This window comes from Numenius arquata, chromosome 8 (genome assembly GCF_964106895.1).
Source record: "Numenius arquata chromosome 8, bNumArq3.hap1.1, whole genome shotgun sequence".
Taxonomy (NCBI): domain Eukaryota; kingdom Metazoa; phylum Chordata; class Aves; order Charadriiformes; family Scolopacidae; genus Numenius; species Numenius arquata.
Window position 1 is genome coordinate 16,691,301 of NC_133583.1, and position 23,328 is coordinate 16,714,628.

Sequence of the window (23,328 nt, forward strand, 5' to 3'; positions counted from 1 at the left end):
TCTGGATTTCCCCCAGTGTGACAGTGATTGGTGGCTGGCCCACCGCATACAGGGTCAACTCCAAAATCCCCGAGGGGCTTGGAAAAAAATTTGAGACGGCACTGGATCAAACCCCAATTGTTTTGAGGATAATTTTGAGCTCAGGCTCTAAAAGACAGATTACATCTTTGTTACAGCGGTAAACTACCAGGCACAGCAAGTTTTAACAGCGTCTCTTGCTACTCGTTTTTCTTGCTACATGACTTTCTTCTGGCCTCTTGGTACATAAATTACCGTTAGACTCACCAAGGCTTACCGCTTCCATTTCTCATGCATTGCCATGGGAGTTTACCTATGAAGTACAACAGAGCAGAGATTTTACTGCCTTAAACTCCCATGTTCCCACTTACTGACACATCTTTTCTATCATTTGATATATCAAATTTAATTCGCCTGGTGAGTCCTGCTCAAACTCAAACTTGCTGCTCCACATGCTCCCAAAAGCATTACAAGAAAATTTTCCAGGAGATGCACTGAACCCAGGAGGAAAACAAAGCGGTGAAGGTTTGTTCCAAGTGACTATTCTGGGAGGATTAGATGGGGGATTTTTCAAGACTAATCTCTTTAAATGAAAATTTCAGAATTTGATTAATTTTTTAATCTGCACATGGATTTGCATAAAATTACCGCACTGCCTCATTCACACTTTGTAGAAGAGAAAATGTCTGCATCTTGGATGGACCAACTCATCGCCGGTCAGCTACGAAGGGTCCAGTACACGCGTGGGTGTGCAGGGACAGGGTGAAAGGTCCTTTTGCCCCCACTCACTGGGGTTGTCCTGCATCCATAACTGGGAAAGAGGATGGTGGTGGACAGAAGCAGTACAATGAGTCTAGGGAGCTGCACAGAGGGTTTGCTGGGCAGGAAAGGGAGAAAGTAGGATGGAGCGTGAATACCTTTGTTTCAAGAATATGCTGAGCTCTGGGAAACCCGGGAGTCCTAATTTCCAATACATGGCTTTCTATATGTTTCTTGGAAAAGAAATATGTTGCGCTCATGACTGATTTACTCACCAGGAGAGTGTCAACAGGGTGTCTTTGCCTTTGATGGGGAAAGTAGCCTAAGGCCAAACACAGGGAAGATAAGTGTTCTGTTCAGCATTTTATATATATAGATCAGTATCATTAGTAAAAAAAATTAACTGGATTTGACATATGCATCTTACTAGTTTTTCTAGGTCACACTCCCTTCACTCCCTATATACCTTTTGGAAATGATTTTCCCATGTGCTGGGGATTGCGGAGAAGAAAAAATTTTCACTAAAAAAATCTTTCTGTAGCTCAACGTAGAACAGTACTACCCTGAAGCCAAGTCCATGCCAAGTCTACTTCCTTTCATGATGTAATTTCTCAAACTCCCTATTCTGAGTCAACTTGCAATCAAAATTGAGAGTCATTTAAAATACAGGGAAGGATCACAGTATTCTAGAGAAGGTGAAAAGTTGCCAGCCTTGAGGACTGGAATAATAGAAAGGGGTCGAAATTCAGTAGTGCAAAATACAAGGTCATGGTCTTTGGGATTAATAACAAAAAATTATGAGCTCCTCAGAGGAGAAAGAGCCAGGAATATTAATCAGTCACAGGATGACAATTGCAGCTGCCCTCTAGGCTGAGACAAGAGGCTATGGGGAAAGTGGAAAGTGGCAGATGTAATCTACCTTGACTTTAGTGAGGTTTTTGACACCATTCTCATGAGCACACTGAAGAAGTGTGGGCTGGGCAAACACACCGTTAGACTCAATGAAAAACAGTCTGACCACTGGGCTCAGAGGGTAGAAATCAGTGGCTCAGGGTGCAGCTGACAGCTGGTAATCAACAGCGACTCTGTTGGGGTTCGTGTCACCCTATGGCTTCATTAGTCACCTGGAGGGTAGCGCAGACTGCCTAATTTGGGGGAAGTGCTGACGGAGCCACCCTCCGTGGGTGAGAGGTGGTGGGTGAGAGAAATGGTGATAAACTCAAGGTCAGGGCCAGGAGAACAGAAACCTCATGACGCTCAGCAAGGAAGTGAGAAGTGGGAAGTTTTGCTGCTGGGGCAGGACCCCCATGTATCAGGGTGGGCTGGGAACCAAGTGGTGCAACCAATTAAGGAACAACCTAATAGCAGTTACAACTACTTGAAGGGTGGTTATAAAGACAGCGGAGATGGACCCTTCTTGGTAGTGGCAGAAAGTATAAGAAGGAGCAATGGCCACAATTTGCAAGCCAGGACGTTCACATTGGACATTAGCAAAAAGTTCTTTATAGAGATGGTCGCACAGCACTGGATCAGGCCACTCGGAAAAGCTGTGGGCTCCATGCTAGGCGGTTTTCAGGATTTGGCTAGACAGAGCCACAGCCAGGCTGATCTTGTAGTGGTGACAGTCCTGCACTGAGCAGGAGGGTGGAGTAGGCAGCTCCAGAGGTCCCTTCTCCCCACACTTCTGTGATTCTATGTTGTCACAGCAGGGACAGGGTTCGATGCTCCAGAGCATCACGTTTAGTTTCAAGAACCCATAAAGAGATGCCAAGTTGTAGGATACAAGTCCTGCACACAAGCCTTCAGTAATAACCGTTACCCACCGAGAACCATTGCTCCCAGCAGAGTCCAACAGAAATATATTCACCTGAGCAGTGCTGTATCCAGAAGCATCTCTCTGAAATTCACATCCGCCCATCTGAGCAAGCACAGCTCTGTCTGTATTGTGCAGGTTACGGTGGTATCTAATATAGAAATACATAGGTAGAAAGACTGCATTTGATCAATATTACTCAAGCAGTAATTAAACATTTTTTCCATTAACTAGTTTTGCAGGGGCATTATCCATAATTCCTACTTAATGTGACATTTTGCTAGGAGATCCAATTATCCTGCCAGATAAATTCCAGCTTGGTATAAACTGACAAACTTAGTTCCAACGATTAGGAAGAAAGGCAGAAGAAAGAATAAAAAGGGAGTGACAAAATATCAAATCAACAACCCACGTTGTTATACAACTCTAAAACTTAGAGCTAAGTATTGTAGGTGTTTTGAAGTAAATTGTCTTATGATGGTATTGGTGAGTCACCTTCAGGACCCACATGAGATAATCCAGGCTTTGATCATGCAATTTACAGTGTGCAAGAGGCACTCTGCCGTTCTGCGCTTCTCCAAAATCTCTCATCACGTGAAAATCAGTTGTAGGTCTGGAACTGACCTGCACTGGGGTAGCTGACCCTGAGACCCTCAGAAGTAACGAAGGCGTCTTTTGTTGAGTCTCCCGTGTAGACTCCCATGTGAAAATCTTGTCCCTGTTTCAAAGCAAGCATCGACGAATCATTCTGATGAGGCAATCCCACCACAGCGTGAGAGGGTGAATCGGGTTAGATGCCTAAACCTGTAAGGGTGAACTGCAGTAAGCAAACAGTAAGGGCAAGTGATGTCAGAAAAGACTTTTGTTTCGCTAAATCGTATATGCACATGAAATAATTAAGCATGTTTGAATGACGTGCAAGCAGGCCTTTGACAACAGCTCCCGGGCTTACTGTTGTTTGACCACAGGAGGGCAATATTATTCTAAAAGCAAAATCAAACTCCTGTTCCTGAGACAATGAAAAGACAATGCAATTAACATTTATGAAGGCATCTGTGGGTTTGTGTTGTGGGTTTTTTTTTTTTTTTGATTCTGAGTTTCTGGGGCACCAAAATGACAAAAGATCTGGCGTTCTTCTAAAATTAAAATACCGGGGTACTGGAAATCTTCATGGGGTGGTGGGAGGGAGTGGGGGGTGTGGAGCTTGTAGGTTCTCACAACTAGTTATATTCCAGGACTAACTTTTTAAGGTAGAGATGTCTCTACATCGAACATCGAAACACGGACACAAGAGCCTGGCGTCAGGATACTCATGATTGATAGAAAAAAAACAAAACAGTTCTGAGGTGTCTGTATTGGAGCACCAGCCTCAAAAGCCTTTCTCGAGGGTGCAGTGTGTGCAGTTCATCTTTCCGTGGTGCGAGGCCGCAGCGGCGTTTCTGCGGCACCGCCTGGAGGCCCGTTTTTGGAAGAATAAAAAATACTGGGACATAGTGCGGTAATTGAACTGGGAGTCGGGGGAAAAAAAAAGTAGGAGAATGGCATCGCTGTGTGTTTCACCGCCGGGAGCGCCCTCCTGCCGCCGGGGAGCGGCGCCCGGGGCTGTCCCGAGCGGGTCCCGGGAGGCACCTCCCGGGGCTGCCGCTGCCGGTCCCCGAGGAGATCCCCGGGGGGGCCGGCGCAGGCCGCAAGCCCCTCCTCCTCTCCCCCCCGCCCAGTGCCGCTTCCTCGCTAGTTACCGCGGGAAAGGCGGAAAAACACGTTAACTTCCCCATCGGGTTTATCATACGCGGCCCAAAGCCGGCCCGGGGGTCGCAGCGGCTTCCCCTCACCGCCCCCGGCCCTGTCCGGCACCGGAAGTGACGCGCATCCTCCCCCCCCACACCAGCAGGGCGCGAAGCCGTTGCCCGCTCTACGGGATGACGTCACGCCCTCAACGCGACTTCCGCGAGGCCCGGGTAGGTGGGTAATGGCGGCCTGTCCCGTCCCTCCCCTGCCCTCCCCTCGCATCGCCCTTTCCCCACCTCGGGCCCAGCGAGGGGCGGGGGACGCCGGCAGCCGCCCCGGGCCGGGGGAGGGCAGCCCTTCCTGCCACACTCAATATGGCCGCCTTGCCCGCTGGGCCCTCCCCCGGCCCAGCAGGCCTTGCGCACGCCCCCCCCTTCCCAACGTGCCCCGCGCGCCGCCCCCCGCCGTTCCTGGAGCAGCAAGATGGCGGACACAATGAGGAGGAGCCGCCTCTCCGCGGCCTGAGCGGGCCTAGCTCAGCCGGAGGGCGCCGGCCGCCCCGGCCCGCCGCTCCTCCCCGCCCTCCGCTGCTCCCTGCCGCCCCGCGAGGTCCCGCCCGTCCGCTCCCGCCGCCGCCCGGAGCCCCGCCCCGGCTCCCCTCAGCGCCGCCGCCGCCCTCAGGCGCGGCGCGGCCCGGCCCGGCGGCGGGATGAAGCTGACGGACAACGTGCTGCGGAGCTTCCGCGTGGCCAAGGTCTTCCGCGAAAACTCGGACAAGATCAACTGCTTCGACTTCAGCCCCAACGGCGAGACCGTCATCTCCAGCAGCGACGACGACTCCATCGTTCTCTACGACTGCCAGGAGGGCAAGTGAGTGGCGGGGACTCGGCCTGGCCCGCTCCTGAGGGGGGTTCCTGCCTTCGGTAGGGCTGGACCGTGTTTCTGAGGTGGGGTGGGGGACCTGTGAGGGACGCCGGTTTGGCTGCTGCCCATTGCGAGTGCGCTGAGGAGGTGGCAGGTCTGGCTGATAAGCTTTGGCGTTTCTTTCTTCGTTTTTTAGTGTAGGCTTGTAAGTGGAGCTGCAGCGGTGTCTGACCCGGAGGGTGGGGTGGGGGATTCGAAACAGTTAAAGTGGGGCGCAGAAATGGGAACAGCGTGGTTTTGTCTGCACTACGGGTGTCTCTGCTTGTTATCTCCGGCAGACTGGAGCCAGCCATGGTAATTTCCCGAGTGTGAGAGAGTTCAATGCTGTGAGAACTAAACAGTTGTTAAGCTTAAGGGGTTGAGTCTGGTCACACTTCCAGGCCTCGGGATTGTTACAGATTTACAAACTGACTTCTCAGCCTTCTCTGGACTTAAGTCTCACTAACTAAAATAGAGGCAATTGCTGTGAGCAGCTGCAGATGTATAATTTTAAACAGCCTAATTTAAGTGTAACTTCCTGGATAAATGTTTTAAGGCAAAAGGTGAAGATGGCATGGTGTGTGTTTACTATAACTTCTAAAAACTTGATTCTGTTTTCCTTAAAACCTAGTTCCTCAGTGGTGCCTGGGAATGTTGCAGGTTAAGGTGGTCCTCTGTGCTTTAAGTCCTTTTTTCTAGTTGAGTTTTTATTTGTAAAGCACAGGTTAAATATATGTGTGATTTACATGTGTCTTCAAGCATTGTCTTAATTTATATTTAATCAATCAAAGTGCTTATTGATTTCTGTTACTTAAGGGTAATGAATTAAGGTGTGTGTGTTTCTCACTGAGGAGTTGTTCAGTTTATCTTTCTTCTTTCATTGATTGCACAGTGCTTGTCCTGTCTTACGGATGAAACCATAGAAATTTGCACAGCACTTGAGATATGGTGCTCTTGTTCAGAGGATAAAAACATGCAAATAAGACCACCAGTGACACTTGCAGTTGGATGTCTTGGAACATAAGCAAAAGGCATTTGTATTCTGTGAGAGGTGGAACAAATAGAGCCAAATTATGTCGTTTTTCCATTAAAAACTTTCTCGGTTGGTGCAAGTATGCATATGCCATTTTAAATTCTTTTAAATGTTAAGTTCTAATTTTCCTGTGCTTCTTGGTGTAGAGGTATAATTCTGAGGTGATTTTTCTTCTTTTTTTTTTTTTTTTTTTGTGAAGTCAAGACTTAGCATCTCATACTAGTGAAAGAAAAATGAGCGTGTGTTTTGTAGGAGAGAGGATAAAAAGGACAGGATAATGCAGAAATGAAAAAGAAACAGTTTGGGAGTACCAGGAGGTAGATGTGTCAGTGTTGTGTATATTTTCTAGTAAACCAGGTATTCCTAATCCTCCTGCTTTTTCAAGCAGAGACATCATACTTGCTGTGTTTGAAAGATTGTCCTGCATATTCTCTTAATTTTGTAGACCACTTATTATATATTATTTTACACTTCTATTTAATTTGCTTCCTTTACATGTTAAAGTTGTTGGTGTACCCCATCTGATAGAGCGAAGTCTTATCTGAAACAATTTAAATTTTATTTATGTAAGAATAGGTAACTTTATATGTATGGTGTCTGCCGTGGATTGTATTCTAGATCCTAATTATATACAATAATAGAACGGCTGAGTGATGTTAATGCAGATGGTATTGATTGCTCTTCCCCTTTCAAACTTGTAAAGAATAGTTTGATGCGTTGGGAGACATTTGGTCCTTCCCTGTCTCCATCTAGTCCTGATATGCTTTACAGTCAGAGGATTTGCTTTAATTAAATTAAATGTAGAAGATCGATGGCTGTCTACTGCAGTGCTACAGGGCAATGAGAGTAGTTTCATCAAGGTAACCCCTGTTTCAGGATGCATTTCTCTAGGGGTTGTAAAATTAATTTGAAAGTTTCTCATGTATTATCAATTGACTTAAAAGTGTCAGTGTGATTTTTAGAGGTACCTAGGGATGCAGGACGCACTTTTTCTCTCACCTAGAAAGTTTTAGCTGTGAATTACTTTGTCACTAAAGATTCATGTGGAGATGAAATCTCAAATTTGTGAACGAACGATCATTGTGACATGGTGGAATGTGGCACCATGGCCACATTCAGGCCCATAGTTGATCTTGTTTCTTAAACCACTGTTTCACGGGCCTGGATCTCTCACTTTCACTAGCAATGACATATACAAGAATATAATGGCAAGGAGGAAATGTCCTGCCTGCTGCGTTTCAGTATAAGATACCCTACTTCATCAAACAGCCTGAATGTTAAAACTTTTCCCTATGTAAAAGTGGCAAATTTGGGGGGTTTTTCCCCCTGTTAATGAGCAGTTCTGCTGTTAGAATTAAAATGCGACTGTGTTTGGTTATGCTTTAGGTACACCCTTGCCTAATTTGCTTTGGTTTGCATACCAAAATGAGCCATACGGCTATGAGAGTCGTTACCAGTATGGCCAAGCACCTTCTTGGTGAACTTCAGTTTCTAAAAGTGTCGGGACTGTTTAAACGGCACCGTGTAGCCTAGAGCTGACAGGACAAGATTATCTCCTTGAAAAACTGATTCCCTTATCATCTGTATCCTGAGCTTAGGCAAGAAGCTTGAAAAATTTGTCATGCTGCTTCTTGAGCATCCAATAATTTTGGACATGAGATTCTACTTCTATTTCAAAATGTTTAAACAACTAAATTGTTGTTATTATTTTAACCCATTCTGCATCACCAAATACCTGCACAGTAGGCTGGCTTAAAAGCATAACCAAGAGGCTTACCTGTGGCTGTTGGGGCCTAAGAATGAACTCTGGAGACTTTCAGAATGCAGTTGTGTGTTGAGATGTACAGCAGTTGTTGAGGCTGGGAACAGGAGGCTTGTGGCCGTGAATTTGTAACCCTGGTACGATGGAATGGTGGTCTAGCAAAGGTTTAGCTTGTATTTTGGTATATATCAGTTGGGTATTATTTATACAAATAAAGAAGTGGTGGATATGGACTCCTGCTTAGCTGTAGCGTTTACTAGACAAATTGGTGAGCCTGGTTTTGGATGATGGTTTTACCCACAGCAGCAGTGATTCAAACCAAGGCACAGATATTATTACAAACCTTGCCTGTGTTTTATTTCATTTTTATAGCAGATTTGACTGTGATCTCATAAAGCATTTTTCTTTAGCGATATTGCTTGATTTGCAAGTGGCTAGATAGATTAACCTTCAACTTGGAACTATGTTTAGTGATTGTGACTTGCTTAAAAAAATATGTGAAACTTAGTTTTCTTATTTGTATTTTTAAATATTTGATTTGGAACAGGCAATCAGTCTTGTATGAAGTGACACGCTTCTGCTTGTATCAGCTTACATGAAGACTTCACCTTTCTTAAAACACAGAAGTACTTTCTTTCCTCCTTTTTGGTAAATGTTCTTTTGTCCATCTGCCAATCTTTATTGTCTGTGTATATTAATTTCTTCTGAATAGAGCTTCTAAGCTTTAAACTTTTCATAGATAAGGAAGAGCCAGGCTAGGCATGAGAGTCTTAATATGTTTTGAGGTTGGTGGGATTTTTTTGTTGTTTTTTTTGTGTATTTTTTTTTCCAATTTGGTCAACATCATAGGTAAGGTAGCCAAAGAGAGCAGTATGGGGAAGTATATGTGTAATGTTAGAGAATTTTGGTGTCTGAATTTACATTTGGTGTGGTGTTTTCAGTTTGTAACATGTTTACATCTGAAAATTGATTAAAAAAAAAAAATCTACTGGAGGAACTGAGGAAGGATTTGTTGAGATTTGGTCTAAGTGGTACAGGTGGTGTATGGGTTTTAATTACACTTGCTGTATTGGCTTCCAGTTAATGGAAGCTCGTCCCCAGCAAGTTCATTTGAAGTCAAAGCCCTATGGCTTCTGCTGTTTGAGAATTAATCTTTAAGAATGAATGCCTATTTCTGTTCTGGTATGAAAAGTCTCCCAACTCGTGCTCTTGTTGGGGTGTGTCAGTTCGAGGCTGATGAAAACAAGAAGTCGAGCATTTTAGAAATACCTTGTCTGAGGGTGTAGTCTGATAAACTTTTCTTTTGGCAGCAGCATCGGTTTGAACCGCTCCTGCTGTTTGTGTCCATTTCCATGCTATCGTCTTTGGTTTATGTTGGTAAAATATTTTGTGGGCCTGTGTAATAACTGGAGTTACGAATTTCTGTCTTAAAAATAGCTCCCGGAAGAGGTTGTATTATTTCTGGTGTTGATCGGTACCGCTGTTGGTTGACTGCCCAGCTCTGAAACCTCCATGCTAACTCAGTTGAGTAAGAAAGGGGAAGGAGGGTGGTGAAGACCTTACACTGCTTAAACAGGTGCTGCTGCTGCAAGATATACCTAGTAACCAGCTACTTCTAAGTTTACTTTGCAGTTTAAATTTCTAGCACCGCAGTACATCACTTGCTTACCAGACCCCTAACCATCCGGTGCTGTATGTTGTCTTCACTCTCGCTAGAATGTCTTTAATTCTGTTGCAGAATGTTACATTTGAGTTTCATGCTTTAATTAAGATCGGATATAATTCTCCAGTAGTTTGAGTGTCCATGTGTTACCATTGCTTTCACAGACAACTGGTATATTTGCGTGTTCGCCTTAATACGGAAAAGCCCTATTCTGAATGAGACACCCTGTTCTAGGTTTTGAAGTAACATAGAACAAAAAGACAAATTATTCCCAACCTAAAATAAGCAGCCAGATGAATTAGAGATTTGGATGGGCCGGGGAACGATGAGGCAGTGCTGCTTGACATTAAAGGCTCATTATGCAAGCTCCTCTTATTCTTTTTGCAGTAGACATCCTGGGAAAAAGCATTTTTGGAGGAAACAAGTGCGTTTTGCAGTGTTACGGGGAACTCCTCAAGCCTAGGGATGGTCTTGGAGAAAGCACCGAGGTGTTTGTTTGAAAATCAAATAAAAAAGCTTTTCTTTCTTTATAAAAATGTCTGGCTACTTGAAACAATCTTGTAATATCTCAATGATATTACAAGGCCCAGTTAATGTGGTGAGTTTCAGTCGGAGCTTTTTGTTGCAGTGAGTGCAATTATTTCTCCTTCCTTCTGGCAGGCCAAAAAGAACGCTGTACAGTAAGAAGTATGGAGTGGACCTCATCAGGTACACACATGCTGCCAACACTGTTGTGTACAGCTCCAACAAAATAGATGGTAAGTGATCCACTGGAGTTGAGCATATTTAATCTCCTTACACTTAAAAACTACGTGCCTGGATAAATACCTCTAAAGAGCTGGGAAAAAATTATAGCCACTTTTCAGTGATAATTCCTCTGTCTCTGACAGCACATCTAATGTTCGATTCTAATGCAGAACTCGGTGATATTCCCTCGAGCATGCCGATGTGAATTTTGTTCATTGCCCCAGTAACTAAGGGATTAAACGTTGTGTGGTAAAAGTTCAGTTCTTGATTCTGCTGTTCGCTTTGCTGTTCGATACCAGTGCCACCAGTCAGCCTCTGTGCCTTAATTTCTTATGCGTGCAATGAGGTAGAAGGAGGATGTGGCCCGCTGTATCTCTGTCTAGTACACACACAAGTCAACTGCAAAGGAAGGGAATGTTTTTCCATTCTCCGTATGCAAGATGGAAGGCAGGAAATTCAGGTAACTCAGCAGATCACCAGCCAAGCCTTGGGGAGCTCATAGAGCTCTTCTGAGATTAGCTTTCCTTCTGTTAATCTGTTTTTCTCCATGTAATAGACAAAAAAAACCCCAAAAAACAAAAAACCAAAAACATTTTCATGCCACTTCTCCGCAGTCAGTGTCTGTGATAGCTACGCTCTGTAAATCGATGATATCAAAGGGCTTCTAGAGCTTCATGACAGTCTGTCTATTAATGTATTTGAGTTTAATTTAAAATTCAGATTTAAGAACTGGCACAGATAAGTACACTGATTCTTCTATCAGGCAATACTTCCAAAGGTTGGAAACAGGTAGTGTTCATTTCAAATTTTGTCCCAATTTTGTTTGTTGTGGTCAGCATCTCAGAGTTTTTCAGTGAACGAGTCTCTTAGCACAGCACTTTATAAATGGGTTTTAGCATTGTAATTGTAAACTCAAATCATTTCTGGAATGGTGGGGTTTTTATTTTTTTCTTTTGCAGAGATGAAGCTTGACAGTAGAGAATAGAGGTACGGGTGCCTTGTGGTGTGCTCTAGGTTACTTAAGGAATTTAAAAGAGTATGAATTTAGAGCAGGTGGGAGTTACAAGTTAGGAAGTCAGGTTAAACTAGAACAAGCTGGGCCTGAAACTAGAGGAACAAGGACCTATCCAACAGAATTGGATTTAATGGTGTAAAAGGATTAAAAGTGTGAAGGGAAGCACTTGCCTTTTTAGTCTGTTGCGTAGCCTACTTTTTTAAGTTATTACTTTGTTGTGTCACATTTCTGACTTGGCTATTATTTATTTTGCAATTAAGTAACAATTTAATGAAACATTTCTAATGCCATTGTGAGGTTTTGTTTATAAGCACTGGTAAGCTTTTGAGGAACCGAAACTTAAGAGTCTTCATCCTGTGAGGTAGCATTATGATAAAAACTTGTTCAGAAGAGAAGAAAAAGATGGAATATGAAAGTATTTGTTGCTGTTACAAACTGTTAGCCTAATAAAACCAGCGTGTTTTCTGTAGGGGTCCAGGTACTCTGTAGTCCCTAATGCATGTGGTCTTGCGCAAAGTGCGTTGTATTTAACCTGTTACGCAGTTATCGGGAGGGAAAATAAACTCGGGAATGTGTTATAGGAATGCTGCTCCCAAGCATTTTATGTGTTGAGTTGCTACCAATCCACTTCAGAAGATTTCCTCAAGACCTTTGAATCTAGTTCCTCTTGCCTGATTCCAGGCTGAGGTAGTAGTTTGTACAGTTTGAGGGTCTATGATACCACCCGGTACAGGAGATAACTGTACAGGCCACTGCCTTGCCTGGGACAGAGCGCTGCCAACAAAAAGGATCACAAAGGATTACAGTTCTCCAGTGCTTCCTCTTTAGCAAAGGAAGATGAAATTCTGCGTGGATACTTCGGAAATCAGGTAATGACAGTTCTTGCAGGAAAAACTAGATGTCTTAACAACATGCTTGAAGCATATCGGTTTTAGCCGTGATGGGGTGTGACAGTGGTGTTGGGGATTTATGTTTTGGATAGTCACCTCGGGTCATTTGGAGCCTTTCAGAATGGTGTGTCAACAGCATCATGTTTCCAGTTGGATCAGGCAGCTTTAGTTTTCTTGTCAAGTACTGGAGGGTGGTCTAGAACTCTGATCTCAGCTTGATGTGAAACCAAAGGCAAAAATGGTAACTTGATAATTTTTTCACTGAAACTAAATTTTGCTGAATGAACTTTTCAAAAAGCTCTTAACACAGTAGCTCTTATGAGTGTTAAAATGCTCTGTGCATATTGCATCCTGTTGGCTCTTGTTTTTCTGAGTCAAAAGTAAAAATGTCCTTTTCCCTCAGTTAATTTCTGGAGCTTCAGCAGGACTTGGTGTTACAGCAGTACGGAGTCTGTTGGCACTATATGGTGCAGGTGCATATACCAATCTCTTCCATCCAGCAATAACTTAAACTAGTGTCCTCTAACTAGTGTGAGAAGGGATTTTGATGGTGCTGCTTTCCGATAGCAGAGGTTTGATTCACGCTCTTCATGTTTTATCACTCAGATGGATCTGCACATAAAGATTAAAAAGGGGCTTCTGCATTTTAGTAATTGTTTCCTCTTACAAAGATTTCTTTTAACCTTGGGAGAAAGCGTCTCCCAAAATTCTGAGCAACTCTTGGTATGTTCGTCTATACTCACTCAGAATAAAATTACCACTTGAGAAATGTTGTGATGCTGCTCTGATTTATTCAATATGTTTTTGAGATTGCTTTAAGTGGACTAAGCTTTAGATTACTCCTCTGTCCTCTTCTTAAAGCTTAGTTGCTTTAAGTGCAGAGATTGTGGGAAGCTGTTGATTGTCAGTTTGAAAAAAAAAAAAAAAAAAAGAGAGAGATATTTGCTACTTTTTAATGGTCTTGTCCTGGCTTTGAAGTCCATGTTTTTATCTTGTTTTTGGCTAAATGCTAGAAATAGCACATTTGCTGTGCTTAGTGTTTGGTTGGAGCCTTACTTGCTGGACGTGTACATTGGTAAGACAGCAAGATTCATGCTGTATAGCAAAAAAAAAAAGTGGTAGTATCAACTTGGTAAATTTGATACTCTCCATTTTGTGAGAATGTTGAAATAAAACCTACCGGTACTTAAATTTCAGCAGCTTTGACATTAACTTGCATAAATCACATGACAGTTTGCCTTTAAGCTGTAATATGACTTCAGACTGTGGGAAGTATCTTTTCCTGGTGCCTGATTCCCGATTCTACCTTGGAAACCAAGTTGGTTTATATCTGTTTCTAACTTGATTCTGTTTCGAAGTCTGACTTGAAGTTGGACGACCAGACGTACTGTGGCAAAATTGCTGTTGCTGTGGGGAGCAAGTTTACTGTGGGACCACTTTAGATAAGGTTGGGTTCATGGTATAATAAAGCTTATGGTGTGTTTATATTTTCAGATACAATCCGATACCTCTCCCTGCACGACAACAAATACATTCGGTATTTCCCGGGGCATACAAAAAGGTAAGATGTGGTTTGGACACAGTACAGGAGAAATTGAAATAATGATTGTAATGAGTGTGAGTTACGTTACACTCAATTCACTCTAGTTTTTGTTTTGTAGAACTGTTCATGGCAATTACGAGCTTGTACACAACTGCTGGGGTGGGTGTTGCTCCGTTCACTTCTTTTGTGTGTTTCTGATGCATATGGTCTTCTGTGTTGCAGGGTGGTTGCTCTTTCCATGTCTCCAGTGGATGACACTTTTATTTCTGGATCCCTTGATAAAACTATTCGACTTTGGGATCTCCGTTCTCCAAATTGCCAGGTAGGATATCAAATTCATGTGCATAGTGTGTTGCACTTCCCCTTAGAAGGATGAAAAATGGATGTGTGCTTGTTATAAAACAAAAATACTGTCAAAAATGTATGCTGCTGGTTTAGTGTTCACACCTTCCTGGAATGCTGAAGGAGTCTCAATCACAAATATCTGTGAAAAACGTATGTTGCATTGTGTAATAACATCTCTCACTTTCACCTGTGTCTCTGCTGGGAAGAGCAAGAAATAGCACCTGCAGCTGATGAAACAAGAGAAGAGCTGGGTGTCATCCGTCAGCTTCTTCATCAGGCTGCTATCTCATGCAGAGAGTGTTCTCTCTCAGACGGCATCTCTCCTGGATTGGGAATGGCAGGAGAAGGGGCATTGGGAGATGCATTTTATCTGAGTAGTTACAGTGTGTTTGTGTTTAAAATTGATGCAGTTAAATTTGATGAAGAAGCTGATGATCTAAAGGAACACAGCAGCCAGATGGTCTACACCCTAGTTGCATCACCTTTGCTGTTCATCAGACCTGTTTGTGAGCAGATTTAACTTGCTAGCAAGGCAAAACCCTATTTGTTTGTGGGGTTTTTTTAATTTATTTTACTGAAATAGCTTACTGTACTTTTTTTAGTGGAAGCAGGCTTGTGTGGGCTGAGAAAAGTAGCAGAGCTGGCAGCAGGGGCAGGGATGAAAGTCTAGGAGTAGAATCTCCACCTTTTATTGGTGATGAGCTGTTTTGTCCCTGTGTCTGGGCACGTAGTATTGTGCTCTCATATTTTTCATCTCACTGGGACCATTTTGCTTATGAGAGGGGGTTTCTTATTCCCGATTATGTAGCTGTAAATGCAAAAGGAAGAAAAGGTTACATTTCCTACAAAATGGTTTTATCCGTATTAAAACCAAGCTTTTTCTGACAAAAAATATCTTAATTTTGCCTTTCTCTGGGAGTATGCCTTTAATGCCAGTTTGTAGGTTTCCATGGGGATGAATCTCAATCTGAGTTGCTACCGATGAGACAGGGTTGTAACTTCAGAAGGAGGTCTGTGATTTTTGCTAATGCCTGAAGTTGTAAGAGTGGTAAAACTAGAATTTGTTACTGGAAGCTGCATCCAGCAGTTTAGGAAACGGGTTGAGGAAGTGTTACTTGTAATTTTCAACTTGCCCGTGAGATGGCAGCTGTAGTGCCTAGAAATACTATCAGGAAACCAGAGATGTCCCACTTGCGAGAGCCCTGTGTATTGGTAGCTGACTGCGTAGCCTTCAGAGACATTCCAGAAGGTATGAGTTTTCATTAAACAGACGTGGAAAGCTCAGCAGTGCTGTTCACTGGAGGGTCTTTCCACTTGCTTTCAAAAATACCTTTTTTTTTTTTCCCCTTCCTTTGCACCCATAATTGGTAGAGTGTGGCTATCAATCACAGCAGCAGTGTTTTGTGGTGCTGTCTAGTGTGGTTATTAATAAAGCCACATCCTCCCTTCTCTGGGTACCTTTTGAGTGAATGACAGCTCAAATAGGTTTTTTATTTGTTCTAATGTAAACTTTGTCATTGTGGCAAACTGGAAGCTCTGTATGATGACCTGAAGTAGTCAGAGTTGCTTTTGAGAAGCTGAGTTCTGAACCTTTGTAAAACCTCAATATTTACAATTGTAATTCAGTTATTCTGCCTGTAGGCTGCTGTCCTGCTCACAGTGGACTCAAAGGGTGGTGGTAGAAATGTAAGTGTCAGTTTCACAAAATAATTTGGACTATTTCTATTTTCTAGGGTTTAATGCATCTCCAGGGGAAGCCTGTGTGTTCTTTTGACCCAGAAGGGTTGATTTTTGCTGCTGGAGTAAATTCTGAAATGGTGAAGCTTTACGATCTCCGATCTTTTGACAAGGTGAGCTACCTTAACTTTACTTCTTGAACTTTTTAGCTTGCAAGAAGTAGTCTAAACTCAGTGCTCAGAGGCTGGATTTCTTTACTCCAGCTTACTACCCAGGGTGTCTACTCTGCACCTAGAGAGTTTTCAGTAAGTACAAATTTCAGAGGTGTATGTGCCATCACCAAATCCTGAAATCTGCTCTTGAACCACTGTTAAAGTTTACTTCTGCTAACTCTTTAACCTGTTCCAAACTCCTTTTTAGGTTTTTTGTTGTTGGGTTTTGGTGTTTTGTTTGTTTGTTTTTCCTTGCTGCTTATTCTGGAAGAACACTGGCAAAGATGGAGCTAGGATTGTCAGGGAAGGTGGAAATTTCCAAGGAAACTAATTGGGCGGGCAGCTGAACTGTCTAAGCACTGACCATAGTTTGTTCCATGGTTTTCAAAAAGTCAGTGACAGTAACACTGGCTCAGGTTCTTTCTCTAACTTCAATTAGTAGTCTTGTTTGAAAACTTCATCCTACCTTAAATTAATTCTGCTGTTGAATGTTGTAGAGTATGGGACTATTGGGTATTGAAACACCCTTGTGGCTTTTCTTTGCTACGGAAACCGTGGATTCGTACTTCTTTGAAACTTAACACGTGCTGTGACACTTCCCTTTTGGTATCTTAGGACCAAAGATTTTGTTTTGAAAAATCTTAAACTTATTCCTGAGCTAAGGTTAAGAGCAAACTCTATTAGCAGCAATGCATAGAGTCTACATCGTATTTCCCATTTTTCCTTTGAAGGGGCCATTTGCTACGTTTAAGATGCAGTATGATCGGACGTGTGAGTGGACAGGCCTGAAGTTCAGTAACGATGGCAAACTCATCCTCATATCAACTAATGGAGGGTTCATTCGGCTGATTGATGCCTTTAAAGGAGCCATCCTGCATACGTTTGGGGTGAGCATGTTGCCTGTGTTACCTGCTTGAAACCTGGTGTTAGTTTGGGGAGCAGCTGCCCTTTGGTTGCTGGATCACTGTGAACACGCTCTCCACTGCCTGTTCTCCTGTTTTGTGCCGTAGGGTTATAACAATAGTAAGGCTGTCACGCTGGAGGCATCATTCACACCAGACTCTCAGTTCATCATGATAGGTAAGATAATTCTTCTTGGAAAGAATTTCAGTGCTCTGAAATTAGTTCTGTTATGTGGGACTAAAGTTGTGTCTGTTGGGAAGCAGAATGTGTTTAAATAATACAGTGCAGCTGTAAGCTTTTTTGTATTTTGTTAGTTTACTCAGCATTTCTAGACTGAAATGTATATGAGGCTGCAAGAAGACATTAATTTTTTCCTTTACATATGAATGCTATTCCAAAAAAGATAAGAAACAGGTAAACTGTTGTAATGCATGGAGACCTGTCACATAATTAATGTCATTGATCCTCACCCTGTGTCCAGGACGTGCTCTCGTGCTGCCTCAGAGCGTTTCAGGGCTGTATGTTGTGCTTGGCACAATTGATCTCGTAGCCTGCTGTGTTTGTACACCTCAGGGACGTTCCTGCACTGGTGACGTGCTGAGGCAGCTGCATTTTGTTCATGTGGCTCTTGTAAATCCCCATGTCTGTGGAAGAAGCTCTGCTTAACCCTCAACAGAAGAAGTAGGCATCAGCCTGATGGATCCTCGTTTTTCCTGGATGAGTGATGGGCTTGGCAAAACTTTTTTTGTTGTTCTGGCTGAGAACTTCCTGATTGCAGAGAAAGCAGGGGGTTCTTTGTTTAGTCTGTCTCTGGAGAGCTCTTTATTGCACACATTTACCTTCCTGTTGTGACCTTCCAAATGGAAGAAGTTCCAAAACACTTATTTCTGTTCAGTTTTTACATATGGTGAAGCTGTAACTTGTGCTTCTTAATTTTTCCACTCTGAAAGACTATACATATAAATACAGAAGCAGAAGAAAATACCATGCATTTTTATTGGGAATCCTATTTAAAATGAGACTAAAGCAGAATTGAATTATAAAAATGTTAAGTGCCCAGCCTCAGAGGGGTATGCAAAATACCATTTAAAAGTGACAAACCTGTCCCGTTGTGGCAACGTGGAGAGTGGACGTCTCCAGTGAGATGTCTTCTGGTATTTGGCATAGTGCATTGAAATCTGGGAGCCTTCAGTGGTGAAGCCTTTGATTTGATCCTGTGCCTACCAAGTTAAATCTTTATCTCCTCCTGTGTCTGAACTGAGAACTTGTGCGAACAGTGGCTCTTACACCCAGCTTCTGGCCTCTCGCACATTGGTGCAAGTTGGCAAGGGTCCTTCCTCCACTGAACGGTGTCAGCTCTCCTTTTCTGCTGGGTGACCGTAGTTGCTAACCTCTTTGCCGGAATAGTGTTGCACTGTGATATAAACCTGCTGTTTGGATACAGGTGTGTAAACTCTAGTGATGTTTTGTAATTTGGGAATTTTAAAGATTAAGCTATGAAGAGGAGACATGCTCGTTCCTACAGTTCTCTGACAGAAAAAGTTTTGTACTTCATTTTTTCTTCTGGCCTCTCCAATATATCTTGCATGTCCTGTTTTCCACTCCTGTCTGCAGGTTCGGAGGATGGGAAGATTCATGTTTGGAATGGGGAAAGTGGGATGAAGGTGGCTGTGCTGGATGGGAAGCACACTGGTCCTATTACCTGTCTGCAGTTCAACCCCAAATTCATGACTTTTGCTAGCGCATGTTCCAATATGGTAAGGAAAGTGTTTTAAGTTCCTCCTAGCTCAGTGAGGTGCTGACCGTTTTAGAAATGAATCTGAGAAGGCTTAGTGCCACTGATGGGCATTTCCCTGGGCTGTGGTGAGAGCTGGGCCCCCGTCTGTTGCACATTGGTTGCACCTTACCCGGCAGGTAGATGTGGGGCAGCATACCTGGTAAGCCAGTGTTTAACACACACGTGAAAGCACATGCAGAGTGTGAGTTGTTTAGGTTACTGTACGTGGCTGGTATTTTCAGTTTGTGTAAGAGTGGCCTGCTCTGGAGAACGTGCTGTGCACGAGGACAGTGTAAGCATAGGTTGTAACCTTAAACTGTTGGGAGGGTGTTGCTGCCTCTTCGATAGTCTCTGCCTTTGGGCTTATAGAAGGTAGCAGTGATCAGCTCCTGCAGTGTGCTGTAGGAGAGATTTGTGTTCTGCTCTCTAAAAGGTGTTCTTTCTTTCCTCTCCTGTAGGCCTTCTGGTTGCCAACTATTGATGACTAATTCCTACGCTGCAGCTGCTGTCGGATGACTTCCATACTGCTAACAGCAGCACATCATTGCAAGCATAGTATTGGAGTTGCCTAGGTCTCCTAGACTGTGTTCCTGCGTATGTTTCCATATGTCTTACCTTTATTTGCTGCATTCCTTCATGAGGACTCTTCCACTTGGCCTCCTGGCATGTTCAGAAGCAGCATGCTACACGTTCTCACCTTCCCAGCCGTGCCCAGCAGGCTTCAACCGAAGTTGGAACTGACACAGTATTATTTCTAAGAGCAATGAAGTTTGGTTTCTTTACAAAATGTTTGTGGCTGTATTTTTTAAATTTTTTAAGCTGTTATTTGTGTGTTTCCCTTCTGTAAGTGCACACGGCTATTGATGTTCCAAGGTGGAATGTGCAGTTCCTTCCCATAAGTGCATGTTTTCCACATCTGGGATCTCTCTGGTTTCACTGCAGTCCACAGACAAGAAGTTACTTCTGTGCCAAATGTGAACACTGACAGTTACCAGCTCAAACAGGAGATGCTGGATTCTCTTGCAGTGGAACATGTGCTGAAAGAGTGGATGACTGTAAATATACATTATACGTCCTGTCATCCTTTCGTGGTGATTCAGCGTGCAACAAACCATACAGGTTTTGTCCACTGCTAGAGCTTGCCGAAGCTTCCCTGCTGTTTGCTGTGCCAGCGTCCTGGAGGGCGCAGATGGTATGGACGAGGTGCGATCGGTGTCCCAAGCAATAAAGGAGTCCGTCAGCAGGCAGATGGAGAAACCAAACTGAGACTGAAAGCACAGTCTGCCTGTGTATCTTCCTTATGTATCATCTTGGCTGATCTTACTTGTAAATATCGCAGGGGGGAGGGCAGTGGGAATGGGCCATATTTTTTTACTTTTAGATATTAAAGAATATGATGTGGGCCAGTATTGTGGGGTGTCTAGGCTGTTTACCTTCACCAATGCAGTTTTCCCCTCCTGGTTTGTAAATAAGCTCCATTAAATTCTCCCCACACCAGGCTTAGACCTGTAGCCCCTTGTTGATACAACTGACTCGCAGTTAGTTCGTCATGCATTTTGTTACAGGTCTTGCAGCTTTTCAGCGATAGCCCCGAAAGAGCAACGACGTTTCCGTTGTCAGATGATGTTTTCAAAATTTTAAAAATTTTACATGTGACTGTGCTGACTCCGCTTTGCTGTGGCCCCGCTCCAAGGAATACCCCTGCAAAGAGACAGGAGGGACGTGCTCTCCTGCTTCAGAGGTGCTTGTGGGCGAGTGGCACGGAAAGGCTGGCAAGCTGGTCTTCAAGCCTGGCTCCTGTTTCTTTTTCCTGAGGCTCTGCATTGATCAGATGCATCCACCAGCAGGCCGGGACAGGCTCGGTGTAAATACGGTGTTGATTGTATTCTTGCCTTTCCAGACACACTTGACTTTACGTACTGGGTCACAGCTTGGAAAGTCCATTCTTTCCCAGTCATGTGTGCGTCCCCTCCTAAATGTAAAGTGCCGGGAAGGTGACGAGCACAGCCATGGGCATGTTCTGTCTGCTCTCAAGGGCAGGTCTGTGCCATAGAGGAGCACTTGAGTGTTTTCCCATGGGTCAGCTGTCTGAATGTTCCCCTATTACAGCAAAGTTTGTCTTGACTGTGGGGCCCTGTATATAATTCAGAGCGTGTCTCCCTGGAAAAGTAAATTGGCCTGTGGAATGGCTTCTTCTGATTTGCTTTTCTTTGGTGGTTTTTTTTTTTGTTTGTTTTTTACAGCCTTTGTTGATGGAAATGTGATGGGGAATGATCGTTTCTCTGCTGCTGGTTCCTCTGAAGGAGCAGCAGGTGCTGAGCTGCAGTGTTTGCCCGTGACAGTTGGCAGGAGCACTGCTGCACATCAGCCAGTCTGATAAACCTGATGTTTGGATTGATGCTGTGATTGATGCTTCTTGGGCCCCGTGGCGTTCCTCTGCTGGTGCTGCCACACGAGTTCCCAGGCACGGCTCTGGGATGGGGGTTTCCTGCCCTCCAAACTGGAGGAGGGAAGGGAACAGTGGGCTGATGCTTTTCATCTTTACAAACAGGCCTTCTCTTGGAGACGCAGATGAGAAATTCATGTTACTACAGCAGCGTCCCTCTTCCCGGCTGTACTGTCCCACTGTCACCTGTAGATGCCCAGCGCAAAGGGAGATGGTTTTCTCGGTCCTCACAGTTGACTGGGTTTCCCCAGCCACCTCTTCAGCTCAGTATTGTTACATTTCAGGCTGCTTGGTGCTATTTTACCATTGTTGGTGTTTCTGTAAGCAGCCGTATTTTGCAGTGCTTTGTACTATACAGGTATTTGGGGTTTGTAGTGCATTTTAACAGTTAAACTTCAGCGTTCGGTAGCAAATCGTTCAGGGTTTTACCAGGTCTGTTGTCTGAGGAAGTGAACAGAGAGCCTTCTCCAAACATTTTTCTTGGTACTTTTCGGAGGGAAGCATTTGGAAGTCTTTTATTCTAAAAATGCTGTAAAAATTCTAAAAATGTTGTTCCGGCGCTTGTCTAGAGCCGGTTGTTCAGCTCTCTCATGCTTGCGGTGTTGTAAAACATTGTGCGTTGTAGCATGAAATGTTTAAGAGAAAGTGGACCAAGGGACTGATCTGGAAGGACGCATACACCGAGAACACGGGTGGCTTTCTGGAGTGAAGATTTACGGGTTCGTAATTAAACCTGACTGCCTTCCCGGGGCTGGCTGCCACCCACCCAGGCAGAGACTCCTTTCTGGGGTGATGTAGCGCTGTGCCTTTCCGTCTGCTTTTAAGAGAAGGAAATGTGCCAAGTATTGTCAAGAAACTTGAGCATGGCGTGTTTCTAGGGGGTTAGAAGGGAAAGGTGAATACAGCTTTTAGCTTCCAGCTGCTACGTCTTTCTCTAAAAGGATCAGGACTGTGATTCCTGTGCTAATTGGAAACCTCATTAAAAACAGCACTCCTGGGTCTAATGGAATCTCCAACCTTATGTAAAGCCAAGCAGGAAACAGCATTCCCTCCCCAAATTTGACACTTAAAAGATGAATCCTTCCCCTCCATGTCGTTTGGGATGAAGTAAAGACCTCCAAAGCAAGGGAGAAGTGAGACTCAACAGCCCCTCTCTCAATAAGCAGTGGCGGGGGGGTGCGGGATGGATGTCTGCTTGGGCTGTAGGAGACTTGGGGTGTAATTCTCTTCTCTGAGTTGGTCTTTGAGAGTTTTGAGCCCCCCAGGTTCTTGGTTGAGTCCCAGCCCCTGCTCTGGGGGACACTGGAGCAACCGAGGAACAAGTTTGGAAGCAGCAGTGTATATTTTCCAATGCCCCTTGACTATATTTGCACTTTAAGAGACTTCACCTTGGTTTTGGGTCAGGGGCTAGGATCCTGGCAAGCCTTTCGGGAACTGGCCTCTCTGGTCGTGAGCTGGTATGGGGAGTTTGACTCCTGGGTGGTATCTGCCAGATGAGTGTAAATACGTAAAGTCAAATTATGCTTTGTCACAAAATACTACGTATGTGGAGAATTCAATGTTGTGGCTGTTAACAATAAATATTTTGTAGAGAGATCACCGAGTGCTGTAAATTCTGCGTTTGTCCGGTGTGATACAACTCGCTGGTTTCTGAGAGGGGGAATGGGAAAATCATCCCTGGGTTTTTTTAAAGGCCCCTTTGTTTTGGCAACTCCGAAGCTCTGTAGTGGAAACCGTGATACTCTGAAGCCATCCCTACATAAAATGCCCGTTTTCAGAGGGTTTTTCTTGCCTAGGAATGTATGAGGATAGGGTCCTGGGACAGCCACGTGTAGAGGGGTGTTCACAGGAGCCTGTGCTCTTGATGGAAGAGCTGAGCCCTGTTTCAGCAGGAAGGTGGGGAAAGAGCTTGTTGGGTCGGATTAACAGGAGGCTTGGTCAGTATAGTCAATGTATCTACAGCATTACGGCTGCTGTAGGGGGCAGCTACCAATGGGTTAACATCCCTAAAACGCTGTGTGCATCATTTTCAGGTTAAACTTGAGAGCGACTGGGGAAAAGCAAAGCTAGAGAGAGAGGTTTTTTGTTCTATCC

At 44.0% G+C, this 23,328-nt stretch overlaps 1 protein-coding gene across 1 annotated transcript; it reads left to right on the plus strand.

Annotated features, from left to right (window-relative positions):
- Nucleotides 1-4,784: 4,784 nt before the first annotated feature.
- Nucleotides 4,785-22,832, plus strand: WDR82 (WD repeat domain 82). Its single transcript, XM_074151987.1, has 9 exons — nucleotides 4,785-5,188; nucleotides 10,340-10,437; nucleotides 13,826-13,892; nucleotides 14,097-14,196; nucleotides 15,953-16,069; nucleotides 16,840-16,995; nucleotides 17,119-17,188; nucleotides 18,626-18,768; nucleotides 19,247-22,832. Exons 1-9 carry the CDS (start codon nucleotides 5,028-5,030, stop codon nucleotides 19,274-19,276), a joined length of 942 nt encoding a protein of 313 aa, XP_074008088.1. The 5' UTR covers nucleotides 4,785-5,027; the 3' UTR covers nucleotides 19,277-22,832.
- The last annotated feature ends 496 nt before the right edge of the window (nucleotides 22,833-23,328 follow it).

Coding starts and splice junctions, on each gene's coding strand:
- WDR82 (XM_074151987.1), top strand. CDS start 5,028: ATGAAGCTGACGGACAACGTGCTGCGGAGCTTCCGCGTGGCCAAGGTC. Junction 10,438..13,825: donor CAGCTCCAACAAAATAGATG/GTAAGTGATCCA, acceptor TTATATTTTCAG/ATACAATCCGATACCTCTCC. Junction 13,893..14,096: donor TTCCCGGGGCATACAAAAAG/GTAAGATGTGGT, acceptor TCTGTGTTGCAG/GGTGGTTGCTCTTTCCATGT.